The sequence below is a fragment of the Colias eurytheme genome, chromosome 3 (genome assembly GCF_061535395.1).
Source record: "Colias eurytheme isolate Ceu_HAF_F1 chromosome 3, ilColEury1 Martin Lab GWU primary, whole genome shotgun sequence".
Lineage (NCBI taxonomy): Eukaryota > Metazoa > Arthropoda > Insecta > Lepidoptera > Pieridae > Colias > Colias eurytheme.
In genome coordinates this window covers 7,406,513-7,423,831 of record NC_142982.1, presented here as the reverse complement: position 1 = coordinate 7,423,831, position 17,319 = coordinate 7,406,513, and the positions used below count along the sequence as shown (strand labels likewise).

The 17,319-nt window shown below is 38.7% G+C and overlaps 1 protein-coding gene across 1 annotated transcript in view; it reads right to left on the bottom strand.

The window, feature by feature from the left end:
- Positions 1-17,319, bottom strand: part of jbug (filamin-type immunoglobulin domains fbug) — a 64,789-nt gene that overhangs the window by 3,141 nt on the left and 44,329 nt on the right. Inside the window, exons 30-51 of the mRNA XM_090119822.1 lie at positions 17,087-17,235; positions 16,700-16,772; positions 15,582-15,749; positions 15,054-15,223; positions 14,761-14,853; positions 14,448-14,592; positions 14,244-14,329; positions 13,942-14,134; positions 13,054-13,275; positions 12,393-12,556; positions 11,784-11,934; positions 11,230-11,478; positions 10,658-10,878; positions 10,132-10,339; positions 9,749-9,877; positions 3,763-3,927; positions 3,373-3,530; positions 2,866-3,045; positions 2,461-2,605; positions 1,936-2,151; positions 1,431-1,604; positions 245-420 (exon numbers count right to left, since the gene is read on the bottom strand). Coding sequence (XP_089975948.1) covers positions 245-420; positions 1,431-1,604; positions 1,936-2,151; positions 2,461-2,605; positions 2,866-3,045; positions 3,373-3,530; positions 3,763-3,927; positions 9,749-9,877; positions 10,132-10,339; positions 10,658-10,878; positions 11,230-11,478; positions 11,784-11,934; positions 12,393-12,556; positions 13,054-13,275; positions 13,942-14,134; positions 14,244-14,329; positions 14,448-14,592; positions 14,761-14,853; positions 15,054-15,223; positions 15,582-15,749; positions 16,700-16,772; positions 17,087-17,235 — 3,635 coding nt within the window. The remainder of the gene's footprint in view (positions 1-244; positions 421-1,430; positions 1,605-1,935; positions 2,152-2,460; positions 2,606-2,865; positions 3,046-3,372; positions 3,531-3,762; positions 3,928-9,748; positions 9,878-10,131; positions 10,340-10,657; positions 10,879-11,229; positions 11,479-11,783; positions 11,935-12,392; positions 12,557-13,053; positions 13,276-13,941; positions 14,135-14,243; positions 14,330-14,447; positions 14,593-14,760; positions 14,854-15,053; positions 15,224-15,581; positions 15,750-16,699; positions 16,773-17,086; positions 17,236-17,319) is intronic.

Here is a 17,319-nt window from a genome sequence, read left to right as displayed (position 1 = left end):
ATTCTTCATTGTATACAGAAGTAAATTAAGAATTATTCACTTATGTGATGGTCTTATTTTACTCAAATACTCATGGAAGATGACTTGAAACCTAAAGAAACATAATTATATTCGTCAATATCATCCAACAAGCAATCCATTTCAGCATAACTACACTTCCACACACATGCAACACATTGCTTCACACATACAACTTATTAACATACTTAATAACATTATAAAATACACATCCACATCTCCAGACCTTATTAGGTCCAGTACAATGCGCAGTGAGTTCCCCAGGGCCAGCTCTGCGCGTGTCTATCCAGGAGCGTATATCCCTCCCCACCACACCGCCCGCGAGCCCCGCCCCGGAGCACACTACTTTGGATGCGTCACCGCTTTCTGAGCCTGCACTCACTTTCACTGTGAGCGGGCAACCTGTGGAACGAGGATTATGAATAAATCGATTTATTATACACTATTATAAATGGGGAATAAAAATTGCATTTGGCAAGGGCAAATGGCGTATTGCCCATACATTTGTATAGGTTATTGAGTTTTATAAGAGAACAAAGCCAGGCGATGTAGGAGCTCAAAATCGTTTTTAAAAATTTGAATCTTACTGGTATTATAAAGTTTAATGGACCTTCAAGCGCTGTGAACAAACACACCTAAATCTATGCATCCACATGTCATTGCAATGAAACGCGCAATTTACGACAAATTATAACAGGCATATAAAATGTGATTTTTATAAAATTGATAAGGTTTTATTGTATGTATTTTACTAATAACATAACATTTAAATTATTATCAACTAGCGGTCCGCCCCGGCTTCGCCCGTGGTACATATTTACGTTTTCTCTACATAAGAACCATCCTCGTACTTCAAGGAATATAATAGAAAAGAATTATCGAAATCGGTTCAGCCGTTCACACGTGATGCCGTGACAACGCGAAACGGGTGCGGACCCGCCGCCTTTTTATAGCTCCCGCCGCGAAGCGCGTCGAACGCGGCAACTGATACACAAAAATAATCCTTATGGCATGTATTTCACGCGCGATGACTTATAGCGTATTTCATGTATAACTTTGGTGTTTCTACACCGATTTACATGATTCTTTTACTATAACCTGCCCAGGAGTATGAAGGATAATTGTGCCAAATTTCGTTAAAATCCGTCGTGTAGTTTTTGTTTCTATAACGAATATACAGACAGACAGACAGACAGACAGACAGACAGACAAAAATTTTACTGATTGCATTTTTGGCATCAGTAGCGATCCCTTATCACCCCTTCATAGTTTTTTTTAAATATATTTCATGTACAGAATTGGCCTCTCTACAGATTTATTATAAGTATAGATATCGTAGAGGCAACAATCCCAAAAACTTATGAACGTATGAGATGATGATGAAGATGATATTACTGTAAACAACGACTCACCTTTAACAAGTCGTCCAGCCCACAGCACCCTTAGATGATGGTCTCCCGCCCGTCGAGGTGTATAAGTAGCCCGCCATAGTCCAGGTCCAGCAGCTGTAAGCGCTACGGGTATTGTTTCACCGTCTGGCGACGATAGCGATGCTTCTGGAGCACCTGGTCCTGCTGCGCTACCATCTGATGAAAAAATGCACAATATTTAAAAAACGGAGCACGAATAATGCAATACAAATTGAGTGGATTTAGCAGCATATGTTTGTAAATCAATTTATTATTTGAAACCACATTAGTTTATTTTATAGCATAAAATAAAAATCCATGAACATGCGAAACTTATTATGTTTGTAAACATTTTAAGTAAATTTTTTAACCTCTGTGTGAGAGATTAATAAATGTTTTTTTTCTATCATTATTTCGAGTAATATATATATACTCAACACAACTACATCTATTTATTTAACAAAAAAAAGTAAACAATTTTAATCCAATAATTCTATTTATCACTCACCAACAGTAAAAACAGCCGGTGTGTGCGGTGCGGCATGCGCCAGGCCCCTGCCAGCTAACGTCACTCGATCAGCAGTGTTACCAGAGGCCACGAGGGCCCTCCGCGGGGCCCCGGCGACGAGGGCCCCGTTGTAAGTCAGCTCTAGTTCCTGTTCGCCGCTCACGCCCTCTGGCGCCGCTAGCGTTACTACCGCTCGACCTGATACTGTTTCTACACCTGTGGAAATGATACCTATTAAGTTGACACTCTCCAATGTAGCGTGAACTTTAACTTTTGAATGCAAAAATATTCTACACGATAACACTATTGTTTCTGGATGCATTTTATTGTGGGACGGGGCAAAATTTCTGTTCAAATGGTCAAAATACAAACTTGACTGTGAAAAAAATAGAACGAATATGAAATTAGTATATTTTCCAATTATGATTTAAGATATAAATGATCTTTACTGAACTATTTAACTAGATTTTAAGGGAGATGTTTTATAATATTGCTATTACTACAATAGAATAATTTAAAACTAACGTTGATGCCTTCCAGCGAGTAAACACTCCAATGTCCCGGGTCCTGCATTACTGGTGTCCAACACGAGTTTTGAAGGCGCTCGAACTCGCCCCGAATTGTCCGTACCCCATCCACCTACTGCTACTATGGCTGATGTGTCTATTACCTAAAAAATTAAAGGTTTTAATAAACACATTTTTTGACGGAAGGTAAAAATTTTACCAAATTAATCCGAACGATTAATTAAAAATAATATAAAAGAAAGTTTACTATCACATCTCAGTATTCACGCTCGGTTACTGTTCTTGACAAGTTTTAGAAGCTATTTTAAAATAGCATCTAAAACACCGATTGTACAGAAGGTATCATTACTAGAAGTTCTATTACGCATTCGTTTATCAGCGCTGTGTTATATTTATAACTTACTTTAACCGAAAACGGGCTTCCAGGCAGAGGTCCAGACGGCACAAATATCCTCACTTCATATTGTCCCACTACTAGCGGTATGTAGGCACACAACCATTCCTTTGGCGCGCCCGCTACCACGCGACATTCGAGTAGACCGTTATCAGAATCCTCTTCTTTACCATCGTTCAATCTTTCCACCTAAAAAAAGTTATTTTATATGTATGGTGCAAATCACTATTAAATATGACTATGCTTTTTATAAACGAAACATTGAATATTCAGACCATAACCAAAAGGAAACATATTCAGTTGATATATTATGTTTGTTCTTTCTTATATGTTTTTAAACAAAAAATAAAAATAAAAAATAATTTAAAAATATTAAACAGATAGATGGTAGATTTATTTTCTCTCTCAAAAATATACCAAACGTAATGGCCGAGTTACTTCTCGTAATACATTTTTCCTAAAAAGGAAAGTAATTTATTTTTCAACGGCGTCTCTCTAACGATTAGAATATCTTACCTGCACTGTGGGCGGCGTGTTATCCACACAGTGTATAGTGAAAGCGGCCTCTTTGCCGACGTGCGCATGCGCAAGTCCTGTACCCGCACAACGCGCTGCTATACTAGCCCGTGCGCTTAGTACACCCAGAGAAATAGGACTACCGGGAATGCTGGCTCCTGGTAAATATATCGAAAAAATTAGATATAAGACACATGTTGTGTTTTTTGGTAATAATGTTTGACGGGTAAAAGTTAATACAAGCAACTCAGAAAATGTGATGTTGGTGTGAAACTATTATAAAGACCAAAGAAAAAGTACTTCTTATGTTATTAATATTAATCTAATATTAATAAGTTGAAAATGTAAATTATATCATCAATCGATGTTATTAATATATTATAGTATTACCTCCATAAGTAACGTATATCCGGTAATGTGCGGGCATGGTGGGTCGCAAGCGCACTTTGTACAAGTGTCCGTCTTCTCGAATATCAACGGGTAAGCGCACACGCCGTTCGCCCATCGCTTCACAGAGTACGTCCAATTCACCCACACCGGCGTCTTTTGTGTCCACTGTGAAATATAAAAGATGTATATGTATAAGCTTACAGTAAACACGATAAAAATATATTTGGCTTAGGTTTTTTATTATCTGTATGAAACTAGAAAAATATCGTTTTTATTAAAAAACTTTACATGTTTTTTCTACGAGGTCCTAAACTAGATGTACAGCTCAGAACCCATACATAGGTAGGTATTTAAAAATTTACTATATTTTCTTATAACTAACTACATTTATGCAATGGAACAGATATGAAAAGTATCTGATTTAAGGGGATTACTATGGTCAAAACCGAAAAACACCTTATACATATTGAATTTTGTTGAGGAAACTGTTGGTACGATTGTCTTAAAAAAAATATATGTGATACTCAAGGATATAATTAACAAAGTGTATTGTTTACTTTTCAGTTTAGAACGGCCTAAACATAAAAAAAATACATACAAATCAACCCCTTTTTGAACATAAAACGCATTTTGTTAGGAAAACGGCTACATATTTATACATGAAATTTATACCAAAAAATATGTTATGATATTTGTAACAATTTGTATTGATTGTTTTTTCAATTTTCATTATTATCGTTAAATTATCAAGAAAAAACTCGAATTTATAATAAAACCCACATAAAACCTCACCTCTATTGCATATTTTCGACGAAATTTGACGGTGTCAGTTCGACTCGGACGGGGGACTGTACGTGCGGTTTTTTTTGCAAAATAACGCTAAAATTTACCAAATTGAATGTTTTGTTAAATTAAACCAGATTGTAATAGGTATTTACATGAGCAGTTCATGAAATGAAAGTTAAAAATAGGTATGTAAAGATATAAAAATCTGTTTGTAAATTAGTTTTGTTTTTGAAAGGCGTCATTGAATAATATCCAGTGTTGATAATTTTTGACAGTAAAATATTATCAGAAAACACATACCTATAAAACAGTAACCAGATTTTCCCTGTGCCTTGAATATTTTTTAAAAAAGATTAATTGCTGTTCTATCGTATATTTTAAGGGTCCAAAACAATCCAAAGCCGGGAGATACTGACACAAAATTTTGGGTCATTTGTGACCGGATGGCGGTTCTACAGTGGTCTTAGTACGCAATGACAAAAAGAAAAATCATGGTCAGAACAGTGGTACCGGCAGACTAGTCGCGTGGGCGTTAGTCGAACTCGTCGGATAAATAACGGAAGGCAAACGATTTGTAACACAAAAATTTTAGGATTTACCGATAGCCCATAAAAAAGAAGTAGGCGGTAGTGTCATGCCATACTTTTCCGGTGTAATTTACAGCCCACAATACCGACGTGAATGCGTTGATTTAAAAAAAAATTCAACCATTTGTACCAGGCTAATTTTTGCACAGGTAATCATAGTCCAGTAGCCATGTACGAAAATCGCCATGCCATACTTTTCAGACAGTTCCAAATGGTCGCCATACCGCCGAAAATCAGCAATTTTTTTTAATATTGTATAAAATCATTTAATTTTATATTATTGTATAAAATCGTAGGAAAGTCAAAACTGACATAAACGTATAGCAACATTTTTAGCCGACGCCATTATAGGACGAAATTCTCAATTCAACTGAATTTTTTGTTGGTTCCGTTACCTCCGCACTTTTAACTGGGTGAACCGATGATTTCTTCTACACTAATATTATAATATGGGATGTAAGGGAGCAAAATAACATCTTTGTGCTCCAAATGTCAACCTCACCTTCACGTGGTATATCCTGTTGAACAACGGACGAGGCTCTGACGACCGGATGATGGCGGTATAACCATCCAAAAAACGGCATAGCTAAATACAATAAGCCGGTAATGGGCAGCAGCATCACCGGTTGGAAAAAACTATGCTCTGCGGTCGCCAACCCGCATGCCCAGCGTGGCGACTATGGGCATTCACCTCTAATGGCAAGTCACATTCAACCACGGCCCCCAGTTCCCGGTAGTTCTACTATTCCCGGCTACGGCGGCGGTCGTGGTAACGGTAGAACAGGGGGTGCGAAGAATCCCCGGGCTACGGTAGGCCGCCAAACCCAAATGACCATTGCAACGTACAACGGACGCACGCTACGGCTTGACGAACATCTGGTTCAGCTTGAGGAAGAGTTAAGACACATTAAGTGGCATATTCTAGGGTTATGTGAAGTCCGAAGAGAGGGAGAGGATACCATAACTCTTGAATCGGGCCACATGATGTACTACAGGGAAGGAGAACGTCGTTCCGAGGGTGGAGTTGGGTTTTTGGTTAATAAAGTACTGCTTGACAATATTATAGAAATATCCAGTGTGTCACCTAGGGTGGCGTACCTGATACTTCGACTCACTAAGCGATATAGCCTTAAAGTTATACAGGTTTACGCACCGACATCGACATACCTGGACGAAGATGTTGAAATTTTCTACGAAGACATCGCAAAGGCCTTACATAACACCAAGAAGGCCCATTTTAATGTTGTGATGGGGGACTTTAACGCGAAAGTAGGAGTACAGAATTGCAACGAATCTGCGATTGGGCCGCATGGTTTTGGATCTAGGAACCAAAGGGGTCATATGCTGGTCAACTTTCTCGAAAAGGAGGGCCTATTCTTGATGAATTCTTTCTTCAAGAAAAAGACTCATAGGAAGTGGACATGGCGGAGCCCTGATGGTCAGACAAAAAATGAAATCGACTTCATCATAACAGACAAAAAGCGGATATTTAGGGATGTCTCCGTGATCACAAGGATTAAAACCGGTAGTGATCATAGGTATCTAAGAGGCTCTCTAAATATAAATTGCAACCTTGAACGCTCTCGTTTGATGAAGTCGACACTACGACCAAACAAAATTCAAACTGACGCGGAGCCCGAGTTCCAGTTAACATTGGAAAATCGCTTTGCAGCACTGGAAACCACAGACGACATTGACAAAAAACTTGAACAAATTCTTGATGTTCTTAGGCGTGAAGGAGCATCCTTCTACAAAAGAAAACGCACTGGCAGGAAATCAAAGCTCTCGGAGGGGACTTTGGAGTTGATGAAACAACGACGCGAAAACCCAGAGTTAACTTTGTCAGAACAACGGGCCCTTAATAAGAAAGTTAGCAAAATGGTACGATACGACCTCAGATGCTCCAATACCATTGCTATTAAAAAAGCAATCGAGGAAAATCGAGGTTCCAAAGTATTCGCTCGAAAACTAAATAGAAGCCACTTGACAAAGTTAACTACAACCATGGGGAGCGTCGTAACATCGAAGCCAGAGATTCTCTCTGAAGTTGAAAATTTCTATAGCCGATTATACGCGTCGCATGCACCTAAGCCTAGGTCCACCAGCCGAGATCCAAGAGCCACCTTGATACGGCACTACACGGAAGAGCTGCCTGATATAAGTCTTCACGAGATCGAGTTGGCCCTCAAACAACTAAAAAACGGAAAGGCCTCAGGAGAGGATGGGATAACAACAGAGCTTCTTAAAGCAGGTGGAGCTCCGATCCTTAAAGAGCTAATGGATCTTTTCAATTCCGTTCTCTTCACTGGGAGAACTCCGCAGGCGTGGAGCAAAAGTGTTGTCATACTGTTTTTCAAGAAGGGCAATAAAACGCTTTTGAAAAACTATAGACCCATATCGCTTTTGAGCCACGTCTATAAGTTGTTCTCTAGGGTAATCACCAACCGCCTTGCACGCCGCCTCGATGAATTTCAGCCCCCAGAACAGGCCGGGTTCCGAAGCGGTTATAGCACCATAGACCACATCCACACAGTGCGGCAGATTGTGCAGAAGACAGAGGAGTACAATCAGCCCCTGTGCATTGCTTTTGTGGACTATGAGAAGGCTTTTGACTGCATCGAGACCTGGTCTGTTTTGGAATCCTTGCAGCGATGTCAAGTCGACTGGCGATATATCCAAGTGTTGAGATCCCTCTATGATGCCGCTACGCTAACTGTCCAAATCCAAAATCAGCAAACTAACCATATCCCTCTACGGCGAGGAGTGAGGCAGGGTGATGTTATCTCACCGAAACTGTTCACTACCGCGTTAGAGGATATGTTTAAGACGCTAAACTGGACAGAACGGGGCATAAACATCAATGGCAATAAAATCTCACACTTGCGATTTGCTGATGATATCGTCATCATGGCTGAGTCGCTGCAAGAATTACAACTTATGCTGAATGACCTTGCTGAATCCTCCCAACGAATCGGTCTCCGCATGAACACCGATAAGACGAAGATTATGATCAACGATCACATTATACCGGAACCGATCACTACTCAGGGTGTCACTCTTGAAGTTGTTCCAGAATACGTATACCTAGGGCAAACGCTGCAACTAGGTAGGAACAACTTTGAGAAAGAAATCAGCAAGAGAATACAATTAGGGTGGGCAGCGTTTGGCAAACTACGTGAAGTCTTACTATCGTCAATTCCGCAATGCTTAAAGACAAAAGTCTTCAATCAGTGCGTCCTACCTGTCATGACCTACGGAGCCGAGACGTGGACACTCACAGTGCGGCTAGTCCACCAACTTAAAGTCGCTCAGCGTGCTATGGAGAGAGCTATGCTCGGTATTTCTCTGCGGGATCAAATCCGAAACGAAGTCATTCGCCAGAGAACGAAGGTTACCGACATAGCTCAGAGAATTAGTACGCTGAAGTGGCAGTGGGCTGGCCACATTTGTCGCCGAACGGATAACCGTTGGGGCAAACGCGTTGTAGAGTGGAGACCGCGACTCGGCAAACGTAGTGGCGCCCTGTAGCAAGGTGGAGCGACGATATACGCAGGGTTGCTGGTTCTCAATGGCGGCGAAAAGCTGAAGACCGAGCTCTATGGCGTGCCTTAGGAGAGGCCTATGTCCAGCAGTGGACGGAAAAAGGCTGAAGAGAGAGAGAGAGAGAATATTATAAAGAGAAAAACTTTGTTTGTTTGTTTGATTGTAATGAATAGGCTCATAAACTACTGGACCGATTTTAAAAATTCCGTTCACCATTCAAAAGCTACATTATCCACGAGTAATATAGGATAGGTTTTATCCCGGAAATTCCACGGGAACGGGAACTATGCGAGTTTTTCAAAAATTAACCCCGAACTGACTACAAAATACATAACAAGTCGAAATAACGTGATTTCTTGTCCGTTCCCCTATTTTTTTCGGTGTGTGTAGGTTGCATGCATATATTCCTACTAGGTATGAAGAGATATACAGAGAACGCTAAATACATTTGCCTGGTCACCATTACCATTCGATACACCATGACATGGTAGAGGCCGTTCTATAGAATTACGTCAAATAATGTACTCCATCTTTTATATCTCTGTAGGTGAGATGTTCTCCACCCTAGCCATCATCAGGTCTCCAGAATATAGTAGAGTCCGTGTTGAATAAAATTAATTTCTTAATCGGTGTTTTCTTAACTGTTCCCCACTCTAGAACTTATAATTACTTGCTTAGTCATCTTAAGGTCTCCAGAATGGGTCATGTAGTTGAGACTTTGCTTATAACGGTTAATGTTGAAAGATGAGTCTTCCTACATTTTACATTTACAACATACATAGTACACAATATTTACTATTCATAAATGTAATATGTTACTGCCTCTCAGAGAAAACATAAATTAGGTAGAAACCAACTAACACATTACGATACAATACGATACAGTATACAATTCCATAATCTTTGGTCACTTTTACTTCAATAATGATGTATATTATAGAGGGCGGTTAAAAAAACAAATTCAAATATAGTGACAGAATCAATAAGGTCGTTGAACCATGTAATTGCCTTAATGCAAACTAACACGAATTTAAATTCGACATTTTAATCACAAAACAATATTAACTTACCGGTAAAGTTGATAGGAGTATGAGCGATGAGATTTCCAGTTGGTAGACCAGAGAGTATTACTTTGTTCGGATCGAATGATTCACAAGTGTACGGGCTGCCTGTTATCGGTTTGGAAAGATGAAGTACCTCTGTAAATAAAAATAAATAATCAATAAAAATTACATTGATCACTGTATTATATTAGTGCTAAGTTGTTTATCTTATCTATGAGTTAAATGACAAAATATAATGTATGAAAATTAATAACAAAAAATGACAATAAGTCTATAAATTATTATAATTATCTGTAATGTGGGTTTTTTGTATCTATTCTTCTATACAATAACTTTGTCATTTCTAATAATTTTGTCATTTCCTCTACCAAAAGAAATTAAAACCTTACCAATAGTACTCTGTCCAACGTCAGTGATAGTGAACTCGGCTTGCAACAGCCCCGACTTGGTCTGATAGCAGCGTACTGGCAGTGCTCTAGCTCCAGGCCCCGATACCACGACATCAAACTCGCGCGCCGCTCGACCAAGCGTGTCGATACTGAACGAGGATACGCGGCTCACTTGCGCTTGGTACAGGCCAAGGCCTGATGCTGATACCTGAAGGAATAATATATTGTATAAGCGTAAAGTGTATAAAGCGAAAAAGATATTATGATACAAAATATATATAGTTACACGGTTAAAAGCCATACTGTTTACGATATCTGATCATTGTGCAAAGGTGCACTAATACATTAACTCAAGATAGGGGAGAGAATTTGGTCAAGGTCAATTTAAAGCGGTTGCAGTGTTTTAACTATAGTAAATCTCTTTGTATTATTTATTACGCTGCTTAGACACACACTTATTATACATAGACCTTCGATTAAACACCACAATAAAGCGTTTTTTAATTGCCCTATATCTTACAAGTACCTCTTGTCCATGATGAGCTGGCAGCACATCCACAACTAACGGCTCCCGTGCCACCGGAGTGCCGCTCCACAGTAGTGCAATCCTGTGAGGAGCAGCTCTCGCGGGATGCCACACGAGGTCCGTACGAGAACCACCCCGGCGCCGCACTGAATGCGGTACCGTGCGTCCTCCGCTTGATACTCGTGCTGAGAGACGACCGCCGCCAGCGCCGCTTGTGCTCACTGGATATAAGGTAGTATTTTACACAATTATAAGCTTAAATGAATAGTGTGTACAAAAATCAATATATCTGATGTATATTCATACATGTATGTGAACTAATCCTAAAAAAGCATGAACAAATTTCTTGCTGTTATAGTTATGTATACCCACCAATGCTAGTAAAATAATATGTAATTAAAATGTTGCTTCGTTTAATAAGTTATAGGGTTCTGGTTAATAAATTATTTTAACTTTTCTAAGTACTGTTCAAATTCCTTTAAAATTGCTTATTTTACAAAAAAACATGCACGTATAACCTTAATTCCATATTTTAGGTTATAAACAGGTCAAATGAACATCACATTCCATACCTGTGATTATAGCAGGTCTATGTGCAACTGCTTCCCCAATAGATAATACTTTAACTGCCGACGGATCTAGAGCCTCCACCTCAGCGACGGGTCCTCTGGCACTCCGTACCACATATCTGCCCACTCTGGTCACGGGGAAGGTTAATAGACCCATATCTTCCAAGTTAGCATCTGATACTCTTGTACCAGTTGGTGATAGCACTTCCACGTCTGATAGGTTCTCGTCAATTTCGATTGTGGCTGTAGTTCCTGCAGTAAAAAAAAAAGATGTAGAAAAAAAGTAATATTTATATGAGTTAATCTATCTTCGTATAAAATAATTTCACTTTGATAAACAGTGCTCTGCCTTTTCCAGTTTCAAGTTATTTTGAAAAAGTAACAATCATAATTATTTTTAACATTGATTAAAGTAAGAGATATTCTTATAAAACGTAGAACCGTAAACAACAATTTTCCTTTGTCATCAGCATACTGAAATTTTCCACCACTCCTTTGAAAAACAAAAAAAGCGATTATTTTAACTTTATGAGATTTATAAACACAAAGGAATATACCAATTTGCACATAAGTATGTGGTTCGTTAACTCTGCACACAAACGGGCTTCCAGGCACGGGCTGTTCGTTGAATGTGACTGAAACGCGATGAGCCTCCCGCGACACGGGTATAAATGTGACGTCATATAAACCGCGGGCTACTGCTACTACCTGAAATAATTAAAACTTCACTATAATACGAACTTTAATTAAAAAAAAAATTTTCTTTCTTTTTGAAGTGAAAACTTCTTTAGCGGCGTTGGGTATAAAATCTTAAACTCGCGTCAGGACACGTGACCTGATCGAAAAAGCGTAAGACGGATGGATATCAAACATGCTCAACGTTAATAATCAAGTTTTCACTTCTGCCGGCACTCCCGGAGTGCAACCCGTCTTTTTTTTCTATAGCGACTACAACCTACTGTGACTTCTCATTATACAGTTGTGGTAAAATTTATTTTCAATTCACATCGACATTCTTTAAGTTTAGTTAGTTAGTAAGAGTAATATTTCAAGGTCGCATCTTGGCAATACCGTCACGTCATGGAGTAAGGCGACGATTATGGTATCTTTGAATAACGTCTTACAATTATGCTCATCACACAGGATTTTTTTTTAATGTCACTTACCTCAGCTTTAACAGTGGTGGATGGAGTAGAAACCACTAGTTCAAGTGTTCCTTCACCAGCGCCAGCCGCATCAACACTGAAAGTGACCGGCTTCCCCACTTCCACTCCGCGTTCTTCGTCTGCGCTTTCATCTAGATTCAAACCTTCGAGCGTGCCTTCTAATTCTGTAAGATGTTAAGAATATTGTGAAATATTTCAAGCTTATATTTAACGTTTAGATTAGCTGGATTATTCTTTGTTTACATATATTTTAACTAATAATTAAAAAAATATGAGCTGAGAAGATTAACCCATTGAGCCCCGAACGGCCCGATCGGTCCACGACACAATAGATTTTCTATTGTGTCTGTGATTCCGGGGCCTGAGTTATTAATTAAAAATATCAACATAAAATGCATGTCTGATGCAATATTATAAAACCTATTTTACTTCTATTTTAATTCTTTCAATATTAGAAAGTTACAAAAATCTTGTTTGGCAGGCTATATTTTTTTAGCTAATTAAGTTAAGCAATTGTGCAGTTCTAACAAAACGAAATAATATATATTATTTTATGCCTGTAGTAACAAGGTTACGTTATTTAATTTTGTTAAACTGACAAATGTTGCCTATTAATATAACTCTACTATAATTTTCCGTCTACATGTTCGTTACAACTCACCTCCCGCACCCAGTCCGGTAACACGCACGCATCTCACATCATACACGTTGCACACAAACGGCGAGCCGGGCACGTGCCGGCCCGCGCACTGCACGTGCACGCTGTGCCGCCCCACCGCCTCGGGCGTGTACGTGCACGTGTAGCGACCCTCGCCTAGCGGCCGCGTGTTCGTACGCACACTGGTACCGCCCGGACCGGTCACGGATATTGTTGGCTCGCATGCTGTACATAAATGATTATAAACTTAAGAAAAAAACTTTTATAACATGAATTAAAAAAAATAATACGAAAAGACGTATACTCAAATACAACGCCAAATATAAAAGGAATTCATCTGTTTTTTAAGAACATTTCGTTAAAATTAAGTAAAGACTAAAGTATCATTTGAAAACATTGTTTAAAATAGCTTCTATGGTGCGTTAAAATTTATACTTGATACCTTCTGAAATACGCAGTTTAAAACTATTAACAGATTTAAATCCACTAATTATTTTGTGAATTCTCTCAGCCATAATACCAACTCAACTGCGGTATTCAACGAAATAAACTATTTGTAAACATAATCTGCTACAAACACCAATGAATTATTGTTTGTTGATTTAGTTTCTGGTAAATAAACGTAATATCTCGTTTGTAACCACATGGCACATACAACAGTATTACTGCAGCTACTGCAGAATGCTGTTAGCTTTATTTCTTTTAACTTTCGTTCAACATTAAAATTAAGTTTATAGAAACACTAAAATATTATGTTTCACATTTCATTCAATCATGATAAGAATTAAGAACTTTGATTGAATTTAATACAAATTTTAAATAATAATTTGATAAAAAAATTAGAAGTATCAGAATAATTTTAGCACACTTAAAGAACTGATCAGCACTTACAATGGAATCCCGTAAGGTTTATTTCCGCGGATTCTCCTCTAGCCGCAGAAGACAATCCTGGTCCAGTGGCTCGAGCATCAGGAGCGGCTGCTGGGGCTGATACCATGCAAGTGAAGGGTGAACCGGGTACTGCGTGTCCATTGAAACGAACTGATAATGTATGAGGAGCCGCTTCCGTTGGTTTGAAGTTTACCTGTAATTATTAGAACCTGATAGTGGGATAATTTGGACAAAAAAATAAAATAAAGATATGTTTGAGGAAATGAAAACTAGCATGTTCTGTAAGTAAATGTGTATCTTACTTTGAATCGAGCGTTTCCTTCACTCTGAACGTAATTGGGCACATTTCTGCCATTTACGGCTACAATGATTTCCAAATTTCCGGCCCCTGTAAAGAATAATATCATTACAAAAAATGCACAAATACTATAATCATTTTACATCATAAATAGTATAACCTCGCGCTTAGTTAAAGTATTTATATTGTATTTTTTCTATTTTCTTACCAGCATGAGATGCGTTTATCGTGAAGGAAACAGGTCGACCGACTACGCCAGGGGATATATCCGTAACGGATACTCGAGCTGCGCTGTATGCTTTCACCAAGAATGGACTGCCTTCAACGTGACCTCCCATGGCTCCTGCGCGAACCTAGAACAATATTTTCAGTCAATCCTTACTAAAATTTAAAAATTACTAATTTTTAAACTTTTGTTTGTTAGTAAGTTGGCAATGGATGTTACTAATTTTGTATTTCCAAAATTAGTAACATCACCATTTTTCTTGACTGAAATTGGTAAAAAATAAAAATTGAATTACCTCTATACTGTGATCCCCTACGTCAACTGGAATAAACGATATTGTATACCGTTTGCTTGCTTCGTTTTCGCCCACCGTTTCATCGGCAGATACCTGGAAAATATTAAAAAAATGCATTTTTATACAGGAATCTCTTTAGAAATAATGCTGTTTGTATGATTTTTAATTAACTTTATTTCTACCTTCGACTTCGTTCGATAGTTTTAAAAATGTCGGAGTTTCGTATACTCCTTTTTATTTCTACTTGAAAAAGATTTTTTTTTGTGTATAGGCTAGCTGTGAAGACCTTTTACCTGTACTGGTACTGGTCGTCTAGCCGGACCCAGCACTTCAACATGCGGTGATGTCGGCGAGTCTACACTGAAGGTATACGCGTCACCCACTGACACTTTATCTGGGGACTCCCCTGAACCTGCGCCGATTACACGCGCTGGCGCTGATACGTGGCAAACGAATGGACTTCCTGTGGGGATCGCAACAATATATTCATAAGTACATGATGATGATGATTTTATGCAATAGAGGAAATCGTTAAATGGTTTGAACAAGGATTTCATAGGGATAATATTGTCGATCAATAAATGGTCCAATCAATTAAGAATCATATCGACTTTTTTGATATGTTTCGTTTTAATTTCGTAACTATCACTATAAAAATACTTTCACGACACTACCCAAAGTAAAATCAAACCAATACCACTCATAATTACTACAATCTAAAAATTCCAAAAAATAATTTGACGCACATTGTCTCACTCTGTATTACAGTACATTACTTCAGTAAAAATTAACTTATAAATATAATATAAAACAAGTATTACCCGGCACATGGTCCCCATTAAACCTCAGCTCCACGGTATGCGGTCGCGGGTCCCGCGGCGTGAAGCTGATCGCGTACGTGTGCGCGCCCTGCGCCGCCGCTGCGGTGGGCACGCGGCCCCCGTTCACTGTCACTTCGAGGTTACCCGGCCCCGCGGCCATTGTTTCCACTGAAAATACGATTTTTTTGACGTGACAACGTCTTATAATTCGATAGAGCCGGCTGCACGCACGAAAAAACATGACTCATGCGGCGTTACCTCGCTCTGAGGCGTTCCATGTAAGGCTTGAAGTGCGAGCGAGAGCGCGGAACGAGCGACAAAGAAGCATAATCGGACGTTGTCACGTTCAACTATCGTCAGTAAACCGACTTTACAGACAATCAATTTTTTTTTATATAGGAGAATTGACAGAGAATATGGATCGCCTGGTGGTAAACAATTCCACACATGATAGGCATCTACAGATGTGTCCGAAGATGTGTCTGATTTTTTAAGGTGAAGATTTGGTATCGGTATATAGCTCATTAATTGACTGGATGGTATTTTTAATTCAAGAGGAGGCAACTAAACTCGAGTTACCTCACTGTTAAAAAGTCATTTGTTAGTGTTGAGTAGAACAGTTTGATTTCGAAATATTGAAAGACTGCTTGTTCATTTTGAATTGAACGCGCTAATGAGAAAGCAACCAAATATGGACAACTAAAAGCAATTGTAAAGTTAATTAAATCTTATTCGGAATTTTGAAATCCGTTTCAAAATAATTTATAGAAATATTTCATTTCATTTACGACACTAATCATAAACGGTACTATTAAATAACACTATGTTCTTATATGTATTTAACATTTGCGAGATTTACAGCTTAACAGATCCAGTTCGCTTCACCGGGGCGATCGTCCGATGATGTAAGCTATAAGGATTCTTGCACTTCCAGCCGTAATCGCATAAGCGCATTAAAGTATTGTACTATGCAAGTTGAAATGGGAAATACAAGTAATACTTTATATTTCACACTTTTAATTTTATTTACAGGTAGTAAAAAAAGTAACACATTGCAATTTCAAAAATTTTACGCATACAAATATATTTGAAAAATGTTAAATTTTTGTAAAACTTACCCAAAAACGTAACGGGCTTTCCAACTGTTCCGTGGGCAACATCTTTAACTCTTATAGCCGTCACATCGTACACCTATAAACAAAAAAAAAATATTATGTATATTAATTATTGTCTTAAATGCTTAAAAAAACGGATTGAAATGATGCTATGACAACTTTCCGGGCGTTTAATTTGCAACAAATAATGAGAGCGATTCTACCCAGGAATATTTAAATCTCAACATTTATTTATTCGCAATTAATTGTTTTTACTGTAATAAAAGAGTCTACATGACCTTGAGATTTAAAAATTGAAAAAAGAGTACACACAAGAATATTCACTTATTCACAATTAATTACATTTAAACAATTTAATTAAAAAACACCACATCACAAAAAGCACCGTACCTTCAAATGAAACGGGCTAGCGGGTATAGGCTGCGAATCGACTAGCACGTTCAAGCGGTGCTCCCCCACCGCCCGCGGCACGAACTCCGCGCGGAACGTGCCCGCGCCCGCCGCCGACACCGCGGCCGGGACCGACGCGCCGTTCGGACCTACGCGCCAACATCGCTCAGCTCACCGCTACGCCCTAACTCGCCCTAACCCTAACCCTACTCTAATATATACCCTATTCTTAC